Source organism: Rhineura floridana, chromosome 3 (genome assembly GCF_030035675.1).
Source record: "Rhineura floridana isolate rRhiFlo1 chromosome 3, rRhiFlo1.hap2, whole genome shotgun sequence".
Lineage (NCBI taxonomy): Eukaryota > Metazoa > Chordata > Lepidosauria > Squamata > Rhineuridae > Rhineura > Rhineura floridana.
In genome coordinates this window covers 228,216,771-228,237,038 of record NC_084482.1, presented here as the reverse complement: position 1 = coordinate 228,237,038, position 20,268 = coordinate 228,216,771, and the positions used below count along the sequence as shown (strand labels likewise).

The window sequence follows — 20,268 nt, the reverse complement described above, 5'->3', positions numbered from 1 at the left end:
TATCACTTACCATTAAAACCTATTCATGGGAATCGACTTGTGAAGGCAGTATATTTGCATTTTTACCAGAGCACAGAAATACACGAAGATGATCTTGGTAGCTCCACCGAAAATATCTGGATTAAAATTAATGGGGCAAGTAATAAAAGGAAAGTGGTGCTTGGAGTCTATTACCGACCACCCGATCAAGGAGAAGACGAGAGAGTAACTTTTGAAAAGCAAATTGCCAATGCTTCGAGGAGGCGTGATGTACTAGTAATGGGGGACTTCAATTATCCCGATATCCGTTGGGAGATAAATTCTGCCAAACACGGCCCCTCCAAGAAATTTCTGCCTGGTGATGGAGATAACTTCGTCCTACAGAAAGTGGAGGAAGCAACCAGAAGATTATTTATTTATTTTTTATTTATTGAATTTCTTAGTCGCCCATCTGGCTGGCTATCCAGCCACTCTGGGCGACGTACAAAATAGGCATACAAATATAACAGACATTAAAAATCTGAAAACAATAATGATAAAATACAGATAAATAACGATACAGATAACAATTTAACATAATGTTCATAAAATACCCCAAAGTAGACAAGCCGTGAAAACAAAAGCAACGAAGTCTGAGTCCCTCTGAAACATGACGAAGTTTCCATCTGGGAGATCTGCTCAAATTCAGCCATCAGTTAGCAGGCTTGACACCCAATACAGCCTTGAAGATCTTCACAAAGGACCCTCATCCACAGAAGTGCTGGGCCACATTCCCTGACGCTATGCATTTCAGCAACCTCTCACACACCTCTAACACACAGCCTCTGCACTTATTTAAGAGACTATCTACTATCCTGGACTTGATTCTAACCAATAGAGATGATTTGGTGGATGAAGTGGCTGTTACTGGAACTCTGGGGGAAAGTGACCACACCATACTTGAATTCTTGATTTTAACAGAAGAGAAAGCTGAGTAGCCATACGTACACCCTCGATTTCAGGAAAGCTGATTTTAATAAACTCAGAACAATTGTAAGTACGGTTCCATGGCAAGCCACCCTAATGAGAAAAGGAGTCGAAGATGGTTGGGAGTTTCTAAAAAAGGAAATTCTAAAAGCGCAATGGCAAGCAATTCCAACAAGGAAAAAAAGGGGGGGAAACAGCAGAAGAAGCCAGTGTGACTTCATAAAAAGCTTAGAGATGACCTGAAAGCAAAAAAGGACACATACAGGAAGTGGAAAGAAGTCCAGGCCACAAAGGAAGAGTACAGGCAGATATCACAGAATTGCAGGGATGGTGTCAGGAAGGCTAAAGCAGAGAATGAGCTGAGGCTAGCGAGGGATGCTAAAAGCAACAAAAAAAGCTTTCTTCAGGTATGTCCATAGTAAAAGACAGAGAAAATAAATGGTGGCACAGCTACTCAGTGAGGATGGCAAAATGATAACAGATGACAAAGGCAGAATTGCTCAATTCCTACTTTGGCTCAGTCTTCTCCCAAAACAGGGTCTATGACCCTCCTGGGAAACATGAAGTAGAAGGGGCAGGATTGGAGCTTGAGCTTGACAAATGGTCAAAGAATACCTAATCACTTTGAACGAGTTTAAATCGGCAGAGCCCGACAAACTGCATCTTAGAGTATTGAAGGAACTGACTGAAGAACTCTCAGAACCGCTGTCTATTATCTTGGAGGACTGGTGAAGTGCCAGAGAGCTAATATTGTCCCTATGTTCAAAAAGGGCAAGAAGGAGGAACCGGGGAACTACAGACCACTCAGCCTAACATCAATATCTGGAAAAATTCTGGAGCAGATTATAAAGCAGTCAGTCTGTAAGCACCTTGAAAACAATGCAGTGATTACTAGGAGCCAACATGGATTTATGAAGAACAAATCCTGCCAAACTAATCTCATCTCATTTTTTGATCGGGTAACTCCCTTGTAGACTGTGGGAATGCTGTGGACATAATATATCTCGACGTCAGCAAAGCTTTTGACAAAGTGCCCCATGATATTCTGATTAGCAAGCTAGCTAAATGTGGTCTGGATGAAACAACTATCAGGTGGATTCACAGTTAGCTCCAGAATCGTACTCAAAGAGTGCTTTTCAATGGTTCCTTCTCAAACTGGGTGGAAGTAACAAGTGGGGTACCATAGGGCTCAGTCCTGGGCCCAGTGCTCTTTAACATTTTTATTAATGACTTGGGTGGAGGTACAAAGCATGCTTATCAAATTTGCAGATGATACAAAGTTGGGGGACATAGCAAATACCGTGGAAGACAGAAACAAAATTCAAAGGGACCTTGATATGCTGGAGCATTGCGCTGAAAACGACAGAATGAAATTCAACAGGGATAAATGCAAACTTCTACACTTAGGGAAAAAAACACCCGGCTTCCATATATGGATCCTTTGATGCACAGAAAGAGTTGAACTCTGCTTAAAGCTTTTTCCACATTCAAAGCATTTATGCATCTCTTCCCTTAAAAGGATCCTTTGATGTGCCTGAAGGTAGCCATTCTGATGAAAGGTCTTTCAACACTCCAAGCATTTATAAGGTTTGTCCCCTGTGTGACATCTTTGATGCAAAGAAAGGTTGTTACTCCGACTGAACCTCTTTCCACACTCCAAGCATTTATAAGGTTTTTCTCCTGTGTGACATTCTTGATGTTTACTAAGGGTGCTACTCTGACTGAAGCACTTTCCACACTCCAAGCATTGATAAGGTTTGTCCCCTGTGTGAGTTCTTTGATGCGAAGTAAGGTGGCTACTCTGTCTGAAGCTCTTTCCACACTCCAAGCACTGATAAGGTTTGTCTCCTGTGTGAGTTCTGTGATGAGAAATAAGGTGACTACTCCAAATGAAGCTCTTTCCACACTCCAAGCACTGATAACATTTGTCCCCTGTGTGAGTTCTTTGATGCTGAGAAAAGTCACTACTCCACCTGTAGCTTTTTCCACACTCAAAGCATTTATAAGGTTTGTCCCCTGTGTGAATTATTTGATGCGAAGAAAGGTTTCTACTCTGACTAAAGCTCTTTCCACATTCCAAGCATTTATAAGGTGTGTCCCCTGTGTGAGTTCTTTGGTGCAAAGTAAGGGTGCTACTCCGACTGAAGCTCTTTCCACATTCCAAGCATTTATAAGGTTTGTCCCCTGTGTGAGTTCTTTGATGTGAAGTAAGGTGGGCACTCTGACGGAAGCTCTTTCCACACTCCAAGCATTTATAAGGTTTGTCCCCTGTGTGAGTTCTTTGATGCGAAGTAAGGGTGCTATTCTGACTGAAGCTCTTTCCACACTCCAAGCATTTATAAGGTTTGTCCCCTGTGTGAGTTCTTTGATGCAAAGTAAGGGTGTTACGCTCACTGAAGCTCTTTCCACACTCCAAGCATTTATAAGGTTTGTCCCCTGTGTGAGTTCTTTGATGCAAAGTAAGGGAGCTACTGTGACTGAATGTCTTTCCACACTCCAAGCATTTATAAGGTTTGTCTCCTGTGTGAGTTCTTTGATGTTGAGTAAGGGTACTACTCCACCCGAAGCTCTTTCCGCACTCAAAGCATTTATAAGGTTTGTCTCCTGTGTGAGTTCTTTGATGTTGAGTAAGGGTGCTACTCCATCTGAAGCTCTTTCCACACTCAAAGCATTTATGAGGTTTGTCCCCTGTGTGAATTCTTTGATGTTGAGTAAGGGTGCTACTCCACCTGAAGCTCTTTCCACACTCAAAGCATTTATAAGGTTTGTCCCCTGGGTGAGTCTGTCTTTCCTCTTGTCTCTTTGCTCCATCTTGACTCCTCAGTTTCTGCTCCTGCATCTGCTCCTCAGCTTTTTCCAGTGATACTTCAGATACTTCTCCGTCAGCTTTGACCCCCCAGATGTATCCTGATAGAATGAAAAGAAAAGGTGATAAAATGATGTGGAGACATCCTGTGAATATATTACAATTAGTACTTTGAAAACATATTTCTGGGAGCTCTGTTGGTATCAGAGTTTAGCTGTCAAAGTTTGAGGCCTTGTACGGAGTAATTTTAGCAGTAGGTGCTTGGTAACAGGTTGTGAAAGAGTCACAGGGAGAGACAATTTTAACAAAAATCTGCTCTGTTCTTCCTCCATTTAAGTTGGATAGCCTAGTACTTATGCACAGCTAGAATTTACAAGCCTAGGATGGATCCTGTCTGACAGGAACATGGCCCTTTTCACTCCCCAGAGGGCAGCTGGCATCCCCTCCCTCCAAAATGTTAGCCCCCTGTTACCTGCAACATGAGAAAGTGCTGGAAGATGAGACCCCCAGGGCAGAAGGCACTCACCGAGCTACTGGGGAAGAACAAAGGACAAGTACGAGTAGCGCTATGACACAGCTGGGTCAAAGCCAAAAGGAAGCCCAGTGGCTGATGCGCAAAGATGCAAAAGAAGTGTCTGGAGTTGTGCAACGTACACAATAGGAACATGGAATGTGAGAAGCATGAACCAGGGAAAGTTAGGAATTGTTAAGCAAGAAATGGAACGCATTAACATTACAATAGTTGGCATGAGTGAATTAAAATGGATAGGAATGGGCCATTTTCAGGCAACTACAAAATATATTAAAGAGGAAATGTTAAATTAAGAAGAAACAGGGTTGCTCTAATATTTATTTATTTATTTCATTTGTATACCACCCCATAGCTGAAATTCTCTGGGTGGTTCACAATAATTAAAAACATTAAAAACAAATATACAAATTTAAAAACACATTTTTAAAAAGCAATTTAAAAATGCATGCTAAAATGTTCAAGCACCTTGTCAATGTCCTCAAACTGTACTAAATGAAACTCATCCAAGAAATCAGGACAAGGCTGTGCTCTGAATTTCCTGCTTGATTCACCTGCTACAACACTGGAGTCTAAGTCCTGGCAGATGCTAAGGATTTTATTCTGGAAGTGCCCAGCAAATTCATTACAGCAGGCCTCAGATGGTCCTACCATGTCCCTGGGGCCAGAGTGTAATAGCCCCCGGACAATTCTGAAGAGCTACGCTGGGCAGCAGAGTGATGATTTGATAGTGGCAGTAAAATATTGTTTTTTGCTGCCCGCACTGCCCCTAAATACAGCTGACCAGTGTGTAATCGCATCCACCAGGAGTTTGTCTCCATCTGCACTCAAGTCGTCTCCTATATTGTTTCATCGCTCTCAGCTCTGGGGTATATCATGGAGCCATACGAGCTCTGCACAGGAGAGGGCACTCAGGAGAAATCATGTCAACCGCCTGGGTCATTTCTGTATTCCAAAATTCAACAAGGGTTCCGGAAGGAGCACCAGCCCTATCAGCCGGAAAACTCCTCAGAGCCCTTTGGAAACCATCCGGATCCATTAGTTTCTGGGGCGGACCAACTAATAGTAAGAGGTGATGTAGCAAAAGCAATTAGGAGCTATAAGGCAAAGCCTGAGTGATTCTATGCTCCAACAGCAAAAATGGAAGAAGAGGAAATTAAGAGATTTTACACAGAAGTACAGGAAGAAATTAAAAGGAAATTTAGACAGAGGGATGTTGAATAATCAACAGGGGAACACACTGATTGATTGAGGTAAAATAAAGGGAGGATGGAAGCAATATACTGAAGAATTCTCTAAAAGAGATGCAAGGATGACAGATTCATTGACGGAGGAAACATATGATAAAGAACCAGCAATTGTAGAATGTGAGGAGAAAGCTGCTCTTAAAACAATCACCAGGAACAGATGGCATACCAATAGAGCTGCTACAAGCTACTGAGACTGAATCTGTCCAAATCTTCACAAAACTTTGTCAACAAATATGCAGGGAATGCAGTAATTTTTGAACTATTGCCTTAATATCCCATTCAAATAAAGTAAAGGCTCTTACCGTATATGAAGCGAGAAGTGCCAGATGTCCAAGCTGGATTTAGAAAGGGAAGCGGTACCACAAGTCGTATCGCAAACATAAGTTAGATAATGGAACGGACGAAGGAATTTCAGAACGAAATCACCCTGTGCTTTATAGATTATAGTAAAGCCTTTGACTCTGTAGATTATGAAAAATGATGGAATGCTTTAAAAGTAATGGAGATGCCACAGCATCTGATTGTCCTGATGCGCAACCTATACTGTCCACAAGAGGCTATTGTAAGGACAGAATATGGAGAAACCAATTGGTTCCCCATCGGAAAGGGTGTGAGACAGGGGTGTATTTTATCACCCTATTTATGTAATCTATATGCAGAACATATCATATGGAAAGTGGGATTGGACCAAGATGAAAGAGGTGTGAAATTTGGAGGGAGAAATATCAGTAATTTAAGATATGGAGATGATACCATACTCCTAGCAGAAACCAGTAATGCTTTAAAACGAATGCTGATGAAAGTTAAAGAGGAAAAAGCACAAAAGCAGGACTACAGCTGAACATCAAAAAGACTAATGACAACATGACATTGAACTTGTCAAGGATTACAATACCTTGGCACAGTCATTAACCAAAATGGAGACAATAGTCAAGAAATCAGAAAGCAGCTAGGACTGGGGAGGGTAGATATGAGAAAAGCTCCTCAAATGCAAAGATGTATCACTGAACACCAAAGTCAAGATCTTTCAGATACCAAGTAGAAGGATTTTGAGGTGCAAAGAAAAACTGACTCTTCAGATTGAGGGAGAGTGTTGTTTGTAGACCTTACAGTAAGTTAAAGAGGGCTCTGGCTGGGAAGCGCAGGGTGTGCTATCCTGCGTTCCTAGAATTATCAGTACTAAATTGGCCCCCCAGAGTCTTCCTGTTTGGGAAAACAGGTTACAGTAAATGATGGCAGCTCTACCGGATAATCTGAAATGCATAGTGGGTCAGGTTTGCGAAGCAGGGGTGCCAGGAAGGGAGTAAGAAGGCTATCCTTAACCTCTCCTAATTCTAACAGAACAGGTCGCCATCTCAGGAATCTCCTGCATGATCTCCTTGTACCGAGCTCTCTAGTCTGGATCCAGCTGAGCCCGTTCCTCCTGGGTGAAGTGCAAGGACACCTCCTCAAATATGTACCTTCTCCCAAAGACTTGCTACCATATGGACTGGCAAATGTATTACAATTTGAAAGCCAAAAGGACACAGAAGGTAACCGGGAAATCAGAGGGCTATTAGCTGTTCCTCGAAAAGTAGTGGGAAATATTATTAAAGACAGAATTACCAAACATGGAGTGCAACAAAACAATTATGGGATACGAGGGAAGGAGAAAGCAGGAATAAATGAATAGTTCTCCCAATGGAGGGATGTAAGAAGTGCCCTCCTGCCAATCATCAGGATTAGGACCTGTGCTTTTAAACTTGTTTCTAAATGACATGGATTTGGGGTGAGAAGTGAGGTAACTAACTTTACTGTTGATATCAAGTTCAGGGTGATTGAAATAAAGAGGGATTGTGAGGAACTCCAAAAGGAACTCTCCAAGCAGGCTTGGGTATTAAAGAGCAAATGCAATTAAATTTAAGGAAGTGTAAAGTGATGCACAGAAGTGAAAAATCCGAACTGAACTGGTGGTGACTGACAGGAGAGAGACCTTGAGGTCATAGCGGATGCCTCAATTAAGATACTGACGTTATTGCTATGAAATTGGTGAATTCCATGTGAGGGATCATTAAGACACAGATTGAAAATAAAACTGCCAATATCTTAATGCCATTATAAACATCTAAGATGTGATCCCACTTGGAATGCTGTCTGCAGTGCTGGTTGCCTGACTGCAAAAATAGCATTCTAGGGGTGGAAGAGGTAGAGAAATGGGAAACCAGAATGCTCAAGGGTCACAACATTTGGGGATTTTTGCTGTAGAAAAAAGGCTTAGAGGACACACGATAGAAGTGTATGATCACACCAGACATTTAAAGCACATTCAACACAAATGTAAAGCACATGGCTTCCCCCAATGAATCCTGGATAATAGTTTTTCCTCAGTGCGCTACATTCCCAGCACCCTTCATAAACTACAACTCCCAGGACTCTTGGGAGGAAGCCACATGCTTTCAATGTACACTGTGGATGTGCCATAAAGGTGTGTGGTGTGGAGAAACTGGGTAACACCCTCCGATTTAGCAGGGAACTTACACCTGGCGTGTAGGAAGAGGGAGTGGGAAGTAGCTCCCACCAATTTGCACCAGTTTCAGGAAAAACATCACTCGCTAAACAGTTTGTCTGTGAGGCTACCCTAAAACAAGGAGGGCAGAGCCATGTTTCGGCTTCCCTAAATTAAACGGCGACCTTAATTCTAACAGACTAGGAAACTGGGGAGGACTGGCAGGGTTGGAAGTGGGGCAAGAGCAACTCCTGTTTTGCTCTTTTGTTTAAGCTCCAGAAGGAAGATAGAGCTAGGGTCCTCCAGATGGAGAGGCTTGTTTACCTTTACCTGTGATGCTCTGACTGACTTCCTTCTGTTGCTAGACTGTGATGTCTTTAGGGAAGCTTACCTGCCCCTCTTCCTTCCACCCTTTCCACTCCTTTGTCCTCTGACTGTCCGGGAGAGATGAGACATCCCTTTGTCTCTGCTCTCCCCAAGCCATGAGGCTAACCCCTACACCTGGGCGTTATGCCTCCAACTTAGCTAGTTAGTTAGAACTTGGTTTGCTTTTCTATCTACTATGTATTTCTACAAATAAAGTAGCTTTTCTTATCTTACTAAGTCTCCAGTCTCAGTGATGTTGATGCAGGGTAAAAGCCTGCTTTCTTAGGCAAACACACGCACACGCTGGCACACTTGCATTTCAACATCTGCTCCTACTCTGCTGCTGTTGTGTTGCTTTAAATGAAACTAAGGACACACAAATACACACAGCGCAACTAGGGTTACGGGCCCAGCAAACTAAGTTGAATGCAAGTTGTAGCTGAAGCTAAAAGTGCTTGTGTGTAACTTACAAGGGAGACTTTAAGTTAGAAAGAAAAGCAGAACAGAAATAGAAAGGATGACTGAAGTTTCTTTGCTCGAGAGACGCGTTCCAAGGCTTGAAAAAGATAACTTCGGACTATGGGATTTAAAATTTAGAGCCCTCCTGGAACGAGAAGAGTTGGAAGGAATACTGACTGAGAGAGAACCCTCGGCTGATGATGAAGACGCAACTGCTTCATGGAGAAGTAAGCATGCAAAAGTAAAATCTCTGCTTATTTCTGCTCTATCAGATGAACCACTGAATCTGTGTACAAGTTGCAACAGTGTAAAGGTAATTTATGAAAAGCTGCAGGGAGTCTATAACAAGAAAACAAAGAGCCATATCTTATATCTTTACAAAGAGTTATTTTCCCTGAAAGAGACTATTGAAAGAGGTAGTCTGAATAAATATATAGAAAAGTTTTCAGAACTTATAGCTAGATTGAAAAGATGTGGCAGATTTTTGGATCAAGAATTAAAGAAAGGATTGCTTTTAAGCTCTCTTAATCAGGATCATAAATTAATTTCCTACGTATTAGAGAATTCTGAACAAGACCTGTATCAGCTTAAATCATATTTAAGAGATCAGGACTTTAGTGGAAAGCGGGAAATGCAGGCTGTGTCAGAGCAACAGGCAAACCTTGCTAGAGGCAGAAATGAAAGGGACAAAGGAATGAGTCATCACCCCAATCCACACAAGAGCCAAGACAGATGGGATTTGTGTTTTGAGAGGAAAACCAAAAAGCCTCTAGAGTTAATTCACACTGATCTTTGTGGGCCAATGAAAGTGCCATCCCAAGGTGGAAACTTGTACATGCTGACTTTTATAGATGACTACTCCAGATATACTGTACTATAAAGTATTTAATAAAGGAGAAAAGTCAAGTACTTCAAAAACTGAAGGACCATGTTACGATTGTCCAATAAATTTGCAGAGAGCCACAGATCATAAGATCTGATAATGAGGCTAGGGCTATGCAAGCCTTTCTCCATGAGGAAAGCACAGAGCACCAGACTACAGTTGTGTACAACCCAGAGCAGAATGGGGTCTCAGAGAGAATGAACAGGACCCTTGAACAAATGGTTTGTTACTTGTTAGATGATGCACAGTTACCAAAGGAGTACTGGGGAGAAGCTGCGGTTACTGCCACTTACCTGCAGAACCGACTTCCTGCATCTGCAACCAATAAAACACCATTTTAACTATGGCGTGATAGGACACCAAGTGTGTCTCACCTTCATGCATTTGGGTGCAAGGCCTTTGTGCACATCCCAAAGCAAAAGAGATCCAAACTTCACAACACTGCCAGGGAAGTGATATTTATTGGATATTCTCCAACGCAGAAGGGATACAGAGTAATAGATCCCAAAACTGGCAAAGTTGAAGTATGCAGAGCTGTCTATTTTGATGAAAGAAAGAGCGCACACCGACCAGAAGGGGTGCCACACCAAACAGATGACAGCGACATGGAAGAAGAAGCTGAGTTATTCTTCCACCACAGAAGGTATAACAATATACCTGCAGAGGAAGGGGAGGAGTCTGAGCCAGAAGAGGCAACTGAGCCAGAAGAGGCATCAGAGCCAGAAGGGGCAGCTGCAGCGCCAGCACCCAGACGCTCTGAACGCACCAACAGAGGTGTACCACCAGACAGTTAGCTTGTAAGAGATGAACTTCCAGAACCAGAGACCCGGAAAGAGGTTGATTCCTTACCCAAAGCCGAAGCTGAGAGCTGGAGGCAGCCAGCCAAGCAAGACCTGGAATCTGTACACCAAAGTAAAATTTGGACACCAACCAAGCTTCCTCAAGGAAGGAAAGCTGCAGGCTACAAGAGGAAATTCAAGAAGAAGCCAAATGCTAAAGAAAACCTTCATGTGACTACTGTTACCAAGCCAGTTGTGGTGGTAGCCGTGGGATACCTGTGCTGAAGAACCAGCTCGCCATCCAAAAGGGACTGGGAAGCAAGCAAGGATGCAACAGACTCTTGGAGTCAGAAGGGGTGAGTTCACGCACCAAGTACATAGACGTGAAGCACCATTTCATTAGAGATACCTACCGCAGAGGACTACAGAAGATGGAGTATTGTCCAACAGAAGGCATGACTGCAGACGCTCTCACGAAGGCATTGGGCAAAGTCAGACATTGCAAGCTGCGAGAGAAGTTGAATCTTGTGGACTGAACCAAACACTCATTGAGAAGGGGTGCTGGAAGTCGGGCAAGAGCAACTCCTGGTCTGTTCTTTCGTTTGTGCTCCAGAAGGAAGACAGAGCTAGGGTCCTTCAGATGGATAGGCTTGTTTACCTTTACCTGTGATGCTCTGACTGACCTCCTTCCGTCGCTAGACTGTGACGCCTTTAGGGAAGCTTACCTGCCCCTCCGCCTTCCGCCCTTTCCATTCCTTTCTCCTCCGACTGTCCGTGAGAGAGGAAACATCCCTTTGTCTCTGCTCTCCCCAAGCCATGAGGCTAACCCCTACACCTGGGCATTATGCTCCAACTTAATTAGTTAGTTCGAACTAGGTTTGCCTTTCTATCTACTATGTATTTCTACAAATAAGGTAGCTTTTCTTATTTTACCAAGTCTCCAGTCTCAGTGATGCTGATGCAGGGTAAAAGCCTCTCTTTTCTGGCTGGTGACCCTTTTCCACATTAAAAATAAACATGGCATGCACATTTTTAAAAAAAGGTTTTGAGGCAACAGATTAGGTTAGCCTAAACCCTGTTTCCTTTACCTGTTAGATTTGTCTTTTAATTTCTATTTTTATAATGCATATTTTAAATTGTTCTTTGTGAACCACTTAGAGGCTTTCTGTTGAGTAAGCAGTATATAGATTTTGTTAAATAAATAAATACAGGTTGCATTTCAACCTGCCAGATTCTCTTTCTCTAGAGCAGTAACTCTGGCTAAACTTGCGTGTCCCATCCTTCTATGCCAAGTATGTAAGCATTGAGAATCATTGGTTTCCTTGACCACATTTGCATGCATAGGTTCCAAGCAATCAAGAACTAAAAGTCCATTTTCCACCTTTGCAGTGCAACTTATTACTCCTTTACTTAGAACATGACAAAATTCTCCATTTATATGGAGTTCAGCTCCAAATCGTAACATCCTAGTAACACTGATTAGATTGTCCCTAAAACTTGGAACAAATAAACATTCCTTCAGTTCCACCGATGTTTGTCCATTTGGCACTTTACACAATAATTTCACTGTCCCTTTTCCTTCAGAGAAAATTTCCTCTCCAGACGCTGTCATTATCTTTTGCTTATGATTTTCAAAACTTTTAAACAGACTTCTATCATTTATTACATGTGAGGTCGATCCTGAGTCCATTAAAAATCTGCCTTTAGGATCACTCTTCCCTTCGTGAGGCACATAGAAGCTAAAATCCTCTTTTTCCGCCTTTCTCTGCCTTTGTTTAAAGGTTTGCCTGGAGGCATCTCTCACTTCAGCTGGCCTCTGTTTAAAGTCAGGCCTTTCTCTCGTCTGCCCCCTATCGCAATTTCTTTGAAAATGGTTTTGAGAGCCACACTTGAAGCACAGACCCCGTCTGTCTTGGCTCTTTTGTGGATTGGGTTGATGACCCATGCGGCTTCCTTTTGTTTGCTTGTCTCTCCCCACAGTAAGGTTTGCTTGCTCAGAGACAGCCTGCATTTCCTTCTTTTCCCTCAAGTCCTGATCCTTTAAATACGACATGATCTGATTCAGGCTTTGTTCAGAATTCTCTAGTACACAGCAAATTAATTTATGATCCTCATTAAGAGAGCTTAAAAGCAATCCTTTCTTTAATTCTTCATCAAGTACTCTGCCACATCTTTCCAATCTTGCTAAACGTTCTGAAAACTTTTCTATGTATTTACTCAGGCTTCCTCTTTCATTAGTTTCTTTCAGAGAAAACAACTCTTTGTACAAATATAAAATATGGCTCTTTTTTCTTGTTATAAACTTCTTCCAGCCTTCCATACATTTGTCTAACATTGCTACAATCTGTACAGATATTCAGAGCTTCATTTGATAGCGCGGAAATAAGCAGAGACTTTACTTTTGCGTGCTTACGTGTCCATGCAGCCCTTGCGTTTGCATCCTCAGCCGAGGGTTCTCTCTCAGTCAGGATTCCTTCCAGCTCTTCTCCTTCCAGGAGCGCTTTGAACCTTAAATCCCTTAGTTCGAAGTTATCCTTTTCAAGCCTTGGAACACGTCTCTCCAGCAAAGTTACTTCAGCCATCTTTTCAATCTCTGTTCTGCTTTTCTTTCTAACTCAAAGTCTCCCTTGTAAATTACACGCAGCACTGTCAGCTTCAGCTACAACTTGCATGCAACTTAGTAGGCTGGGCCCATAACCCTTGTAGCGCTGTGTGTAGTTGTGTTGCTTAATTTCGTTTAAAAGCAGCACCACAGCAGCAGAGAGTAACAGCAGATGTTGAAATGCGAGTGTGCCAGTGTGTGCGTGCGTTTGCCTAAGAAAGCAGGCTTTTACCCTGCAACAGCATCACTGAGACTTAGTCAAATAAGAAAAACTACTTTATTTAGAGAAATACATAGTAGATAGAAAGGCATACCTAGTTCTCACTAACTAGCTAAGTTGGAGGCATAACTCCCAGGTGCAGGAGTCAGCCCCATGCTTAGAGAGAGAGCAGAGACAAAGGGATGTCTCCTCTCTCCTGGTCAGCCAGAGAAGAAAGGAATGGGAAAGGGCAGAAGGAGGAGGGACAGGTAAGCTTCCCTAAAGGCGTCACAGTCTAGCGACAGAAGGAAGTCAGTCAGAGCATCACAGGTAAAAGGTAAACAAGCCAATCCATCTGGAGGACCCTAACTCTATCTCCCTTCTGGAGCATAAACAAAAGAACAAAACAGGAGTTGTTCTTGCCCCACTTCCAACACTTAGTGACATGATACTTGGACCTGAAATGAATTCATTTTGCTGTATGAGACTGTAGAATATTCAGACAACCTTGGTTGCAGGAAAAGGGGAGAATTGTGGAGATGCAGATATTGAGAAACAGCTAATTGGGCTCGATCCGTGCTGAGATCCTTTGTTTTTGCCTTGGAATGCCAATGTTATTTTTTGTCTTCCTCCTCCCCCTCAGCAGATGATGGACAGAAGAGTGAGAATTATAGGCAACCACCCATGGTGTCATCGGTAACGGCCAGGTGTGAAGCACAAAAAGAGATGCTTGGAAATCATGTGGGCACGAAAACATCTAAAAAAAGCCAGTCAACGAATGGGAGAAAGAAATCTTCTACTTCTCAGAGTTTGTCTCGCAAAACGCACAGAGGGAAGAAATCATTTAAATGCATGGAATGTGGAAAGAGCTTCTCTGTAAGCAGTAAACTTACGGTACATAAAAGAACACACATAAAGGAGAAACCATTTGAATGTATAGAGTGTGGAAAGAGCTTCAGGCAAGGCACTAGCCTTTCTTTACATCTTAGAACACACACAGGGAAGAAACCATTTAAATGCATGGAGTGTGGAAAAAGCTTTCATTTGAACGCTCAACTTATTAGTCATAAAAGAGTCCACACAGGGGAGAAGCCATTTAAATGCATGGAGTGTGGAAAGTGCTTCAGTAGAAGCAGTAACCTTAATACTCATCAAAAATGCACACAGGGGAGAAACCATTTAAATGCATGGAGTGTGGAAAGAGCTTTAGTTTGAACGCTCACCTTATTTGTCAAAAAAGAGTCCACACAGGGGAGAAGCCATTTAAATGTATGGAGTGTGGAAAAAGCTTTAGTTTGAATGCTCACCTTATTCGTCATAAAAGAGTCCACACAGGGGAGGAGCCATTTGAATGCATGGAATGTGGAAAGTGTTTCAACGAGAACCATACCCTTACTGCACATCAAAGAGTCCACACAGGGGAGAAGCCATTTACATGCATGGAGTGTGGAAAAAGCTTTCGTTTTAACGCTAACCTTATTCATCATAAAAGAGTCCACACAGGGGAGAAGCCATTTAAATGCATGGAGTGTGGAAAGACCTTCAGGCAAGGCACTAGCCTTTCATTACATCTTAGAACACACACAGGGGAGAAGCCATTTAAATGCATTGAGTGTGGAAAAAGCTTCAGTTTGAACGCTGACCTTATTCGTCATAAAAGAACCCACACAGGGGAGAAGCCATTTACATGCATGGAGTGTGGAAAGAGCTTCCGCCAGAGCAATCACCTTAATGTACATCAAAGTACACACACAAAGGAGAAACCCTTCTAATGCAGTGAGTGTGGGAACAGTTTTAGTGTAAGGAGTAACCTTACTATTCCTCAAAGAATACACACATTTAAAGGAATGGAATGTACAACAAACTTCCGTGTGAGCCTTGCTGTACATCTTTAAACCAGAGGACTGATGGAATTTAGGTAGGCTAAGATAGTATTTAGCAATATTAAGTTTGTAGTTAACTTTAATTTGGGGGCTACAAATATTTAAAGCCCTACATAGCTTGGACCAGGATACCCAAAATATTATCTCACCTGATATATACCAAACTAGTCACTTAGGTCTGCAGCAGAGGGCTTCTTGGCTTATACCATCTCATCAGTAGGTCCATTCTGAATGATGAAGGAACCCAGTATTTAGTGTGGTGGCACCTCCCCTTTGGAACTCTCTGCTGTTACATATCAGACAGGCAGAGTCTATTTTTCTTTTTGATGCCTCTTGCAGACCTTCCTGTTTCCACAAACCTTTTCAGGGGAGATCTTTATCGCAATCTGTATCTGTATTGGATTTAAAAAATATTTTAATTGTTTTGTGTGAAACGTCAAATTGTTTTTATTAGTGGCACTTTTGATATACAGTATTTTATGGGAAGCTCTTAATAATTATATATAAAGAATTAAAAAAGCTAATCCTTCTATGTTCTGTCCTTCCACTTTACCAGGTGCTTTCATATAGTTTTGCATACTTTTTCAATGTTTTTATTTTCAATTTTAAAATTTGTTTTCAAATGATTTTATTTACAGTTTTAATATGTTATTTGGTTTGTAAATCTCTTCAGTACTATACAAATTTTGTTAAATAAATAACTAAATAAAGTTTGTTTCAGTTTATTTGCTCATCTAATCATTGTTTCGCAATACTTTTTATAATGTGGTTTTGATTTTGCTTTATATTTTTATGTGGACTATGCTAACATATTTAATAAAGTGTGTTATTCACTTGTCTTCTGCTGATGTATTTTAAGTTTATTTTTCAAACTGATTTCACTCTTCGATCATCTGGTCACAGCCCTCTTGCCCAGAGGGGCAAACGAAGTATTTTAAGAGTAATTGGTTTTAACATCTTAATAGTTTAATCCTGTTTTAATGCTGATTTTATATCTTTATAGGTTTTATATTTTTATAGGTTCTTAATGATATGTACATTTTTATCTGGAAGCCGCCTTGAGTTCCAGTCTGGAAAACGGGTGGGGTATAAATAAAGATATTATTATTAATAATAATAATAATAATAGTAATAATAGTAATAATAATAATAATGAAGGACCTCACATTCATCTGGTTCTCATACCAGGAAGGGAGTGAGAATTGGCAGGCAAGGCTCAGCTGCAAACCTGGGTGCAGTCCAGGGGTCTGTTTTGGTTTGTTTGCAGCCCTTGAAAGCAAAGGCATCAGGCAGAAAGGCCTCTTAGGCAGAAAGGACCCCGGAAGGGGAAGAGCTGGAAAGGCCAGGCGGTCTGGCCCAGTGGTTTCCCTGACTGCCGAATTCTGGGGGAAAGAGGCCTTGGTGCAGAGGAAGAAGCCCTATGGGGGGCACCTCCTGGGGGGGCAGTGCTAAAGACCTGGAAGAGGGACACATTTTGATCCCGAGAAATGAGGGAGGTGTTAAATTGGGGGGAGAGGGATAGACAGGCACTGGGGGAGGGAAAGCGGCCTAGTGAGATTCCTTGGCAATGAAAAGCACCCAAAGGTGGGGCAGATTGCAAAAAGCAAGAATGTGCTTTTTGGGGGGAGAGAAGAGCCCCCCCATCTTTCTCCTCTTGGAATCCACAGATAATGGGCTGATTTAGTGGGGTTGCCTTGGCAAAAATGCAGCCTTATGGGTGGGTAATATCTGGGGGAGAACGGGGGAAGGTGACTTGATGCCTCTGTGCCCCAGAGCTGGCAGAAAGAGCATAAGGGGTGGAGGGCATTCATCCTGACCAGGCCCTTCGTGGCCTCAAAAGTCTCCAGGCAGAGGCTGGAGGGAAGGAAGGAAGGAATGCCCCCTCCCTGGCTGGACTTGGGGGGTGGGAGGGCCTTCGCAGCCAGGATGGAAGCAGATGGGTCTTGTCTTCTGCTGATGTATTTTAAGTATATTTTCCAAACTGATTTCACCATCTGATCATCTGGTCACAGCCCTCTTGCCCAGAGGGGCAAATGAAGGACCTCACCTTCATCTGGTTCTCATAGCAGGAAGGGAGTGAGAATAGGGTTTTGTCTACAGTCTATCAGTGGTCTGATTAACTAGAAGGCAAATTCAGACATGCAGAATTTTCAGGAGTAACTGATCCATATTGTGAGATTGTTAATTATATTTTCTAATTATACTGGCCTTTCTGGGCAAGATTCTTTAGAGGGTGGTGGCCAGCCAGATCCAGGTACTCTGGGAGGAGATAGATGTTCTAGAGCCATCTGTTGGGAATGCTTTGATTTAGATTTCTGCATTGAGCAGGGGGTTGGACTTGATGGCCTTATAAGCCCCTTCCAACTCTACTATGATTCTATGATCCATTTCAGTTGGGATTCACACCTCTCTTTGGTACAGAAACATAAGAACATAAGAGCCAGCTGGATCAGGCCAGTGGCCCATCTAGTCCAGCATTCTGCTCTCGCAGTGGCCAACTGGATGCCCCAAAGGGAAGCCGGCAAGCAGGACCTGAGTGCAGGAGCACTCTCCCCTCCTGCGGCTTCCAGCAACTGATTTGCCTTAGCTTCCATGAATTTGTAAATGAGATTCTAAGGGGCGAACAGGAGGGCAGCCTTTGGGAGCGATACCACATTCAGACCATACATTTATTCCACCATTATTCCACTTTAAACAGTCATGGCTTCCCCAAAAGGATCCTGGGCACTGTAATTTGTGAAGGGTGCTGAGACCTCTACTCCCCACACAGAGATATAATTTGCAGAAATCTCTGGGAAGAGGTGTTGATTGTTAAAGCGCTTTGAGAATTGTTTCTCTGTGAAAGGGTCTGCTCTCTGCACTTTTCATGAACTACACAGTTCATTTGCCCAATTGGGAGCAGTCACCATAGTGAGTTTGAACTAGAAAAGGTCCTCAAATGCAAAGATGTATTACTGAACATGGACCGCGAAAAAAACAAATAATTGGGTGTTAGAACAAATTAAACCAGAACTGTCACTAGAAGCTAAAATGATGAAGCTGAGGTTATCATACTTTGGACACATCATGAGAAGACCTGATTCACTAGAAAAGACAATAATGCTGGGAAAAACAGAAGGGAGTAGAAAAAAAGGAAGGCCAAACACGAGATGGATTGATTACAAGATCTGAACAGGGTGGTTCATGACAGATGCTCTTGGAGGTCGCTGATTCATAGGGTCGCCATAAGTCATAATTGACTTGAAGGCACATAACAACAACAACAATGCTTATGTTCTTATACAAATTCATAGAGGACAGGGCTATCAATGGCTACTAGCCGTGATGGCTGTGCTCTGCCACCCTAGTCAGAGGCAGCATGCTCTGAAAACCACTTGCCGGAAGCCTCAGGAGGGGAGAGTGTTCTTGCACTCGGGTCCTGCTTGCGGGCTTCCCCCAGGCACCTGGTTGGCCACTGTGAGAAGAGGATGCTGGACTAGATGGGCCACTGGCCTGATCCAGCAGGCTCTTCTTATGTGTAGCTTCCTGATTGGGATACGCTAATGCCTTTGTCCTATAATGTATGAAATACCCTGGCAAGCAGTGGCATGTTGCAGAGCTCCACCAACATCAAGGGAGTCTAACTAAAGAAAGGCCTATCTTTGCTGCAAGCCTGTATCTTCAACTTTCTCAAGGACCCCCGGGCCAGTGGATCTGGCCCTGCAGCCGCGCTCTTTGTAACTGCTTTGCGCGGATCAGAGGCGGGAAGCCAAAATGCATTTCTTTGAAACTCATCAGCAGGAGACCAGGGGAGCCTTTCAGTCCCTCGGAGGCGGGAGAGAGGAGGGGACCCTCCCCGAGAGCAAATCCTCTCCCCCCCCATTGCAGCTCTTTTGGGCGCCACTGCCACCCCCAATTCAATTTCTGTCTCTCCTCCTTTTCATGGCAACTTCCTGCCGGGGGGAGAAAGGCATCTCAGTCCTGCAGAGGGCCAGTGAATTGCGCTCTGGATCCCAGACAGGTAGGACGTTTTAATCACAAAGGGAGGGGGGGATACAGTACTGAATGGGGGAGGAGGGGGGCAGCCTCCCTCCCTCCCTCCGGGAAGAGAAGCCCGCCTTGGGGCGCAGGAGGCTGACGGCTGCAGAGGACCACGAGGTGCAGCAAGCGGAGCGAACAGCCTTATTTCCTGGGGGGGGCACTTCCTGGTCTGTGTGGGGTTTGTGCCCCAGAGTCGGAGCGGTCCCGAGGGAGGGAGGAGATCGTAACTCTCCGCTCCGAGCAGGAAGGGAGAAGTCAGAAAACGCGCGTCAGTCCCGCTTCGTGCTTTCTCTTCCGCTCTCTGCCCTCCGCAAGCATCCGTGGCGGGCTCTTGCCATCTCCCACCATGCTCCATTTCTCCCACAATGCTCCATTTCATTCCCTCCCATGCCATCCATATGCAGAAGACAGTCCTTGTTCAACAAGTGCTCCATTTTGCAAGTTGGATTCCTGCATGACTACTCAGAAGGAATAACCTTGTGGAACTTACCCCTAAGTTAATTATACATAGGATTGCAATTGTAGAATCAAAATGTATTGTTGGGAATCGCAGGCAGTCAGCTTTTTAAAATCATTGGAATATACAGTAGGGCCCCACTCATATGGCAGGTTAGGTTCCAGACCCCTGCCAGAAAGCGAAAACCGCCGAAAAGTGGATCAGGTGTAGCGTGGGGGTCTGGAACCTAACCCGCTGATAGCACCAGAAGAGGAGATCAGATCGTCCCCTTCTCTGGCAAGATCAGCTGGGGTGCGGGGAGTTCCAGCCCCCCTCCAGCTGATCACCCCGCTGGTGCCGTATTAATGGAACACTAAAAAGCAGGGCCCTACTGTAGTGGATTTCTCCTATCCACCCCCTTTGAAACAGAGATCCTTTATTCTGTATTTCCTTTTTTAAATAAACTTTTTGGGCTCATGGGTGTGTTAAATTCTGGCAATCAATGTAAACACCTTTGGCAGCTGGCCAATTTTCTCACTAGGCCCTTAAAGAGCAAAAGAGATTCCATTTCTCACAGAGGCTTTTGAAGGAGAAACAAATCCCCGTCCTCTGAACGAAGGACCTGC

At 43.4% G+C, this 20,268-nt stretch overlaps 1 protein-coding gene and 1 pseudogene across 4 annotated transcripts in view; one reads left to right on the top strand and one right to left on the bottom strand.

Annotated features, from left to right (window-relative positions):
* Positions 1-473: 473 nt before the first annotated feature.
* The window catches only part of LOC133381838 (zinc finger protein 135-like), a 30,203-nt gene continuing 10,408 nt past the window's right edge, over positions 474-20,268 (bottom strand). For 2 of the 4 annotated variants that reach the window (XM_061621358.1, XM_061621359.1), the window contains one exon: positions 474-3,852. In XM_061621358.1, the coding sequence (XP_061477342.1) occupies positions 2,510-3,852 (1,343 nt within the window). In that variant the 3' untranslated portion in view covers positions 474-2,509. Of the gene's footprint in view, positions 3,853-15,335; positions 15,579-20,268 lie in introns of all 4 variants that reach the window. The other 2 variants (XM_061621360.1, XM_061621361.1) reach the window with 2 other exon arrangements.
* LOC133381988 (zinc finger protein 79-like) lies at positions 14,408-17,658 on the top strand (annotated as a pseudogene).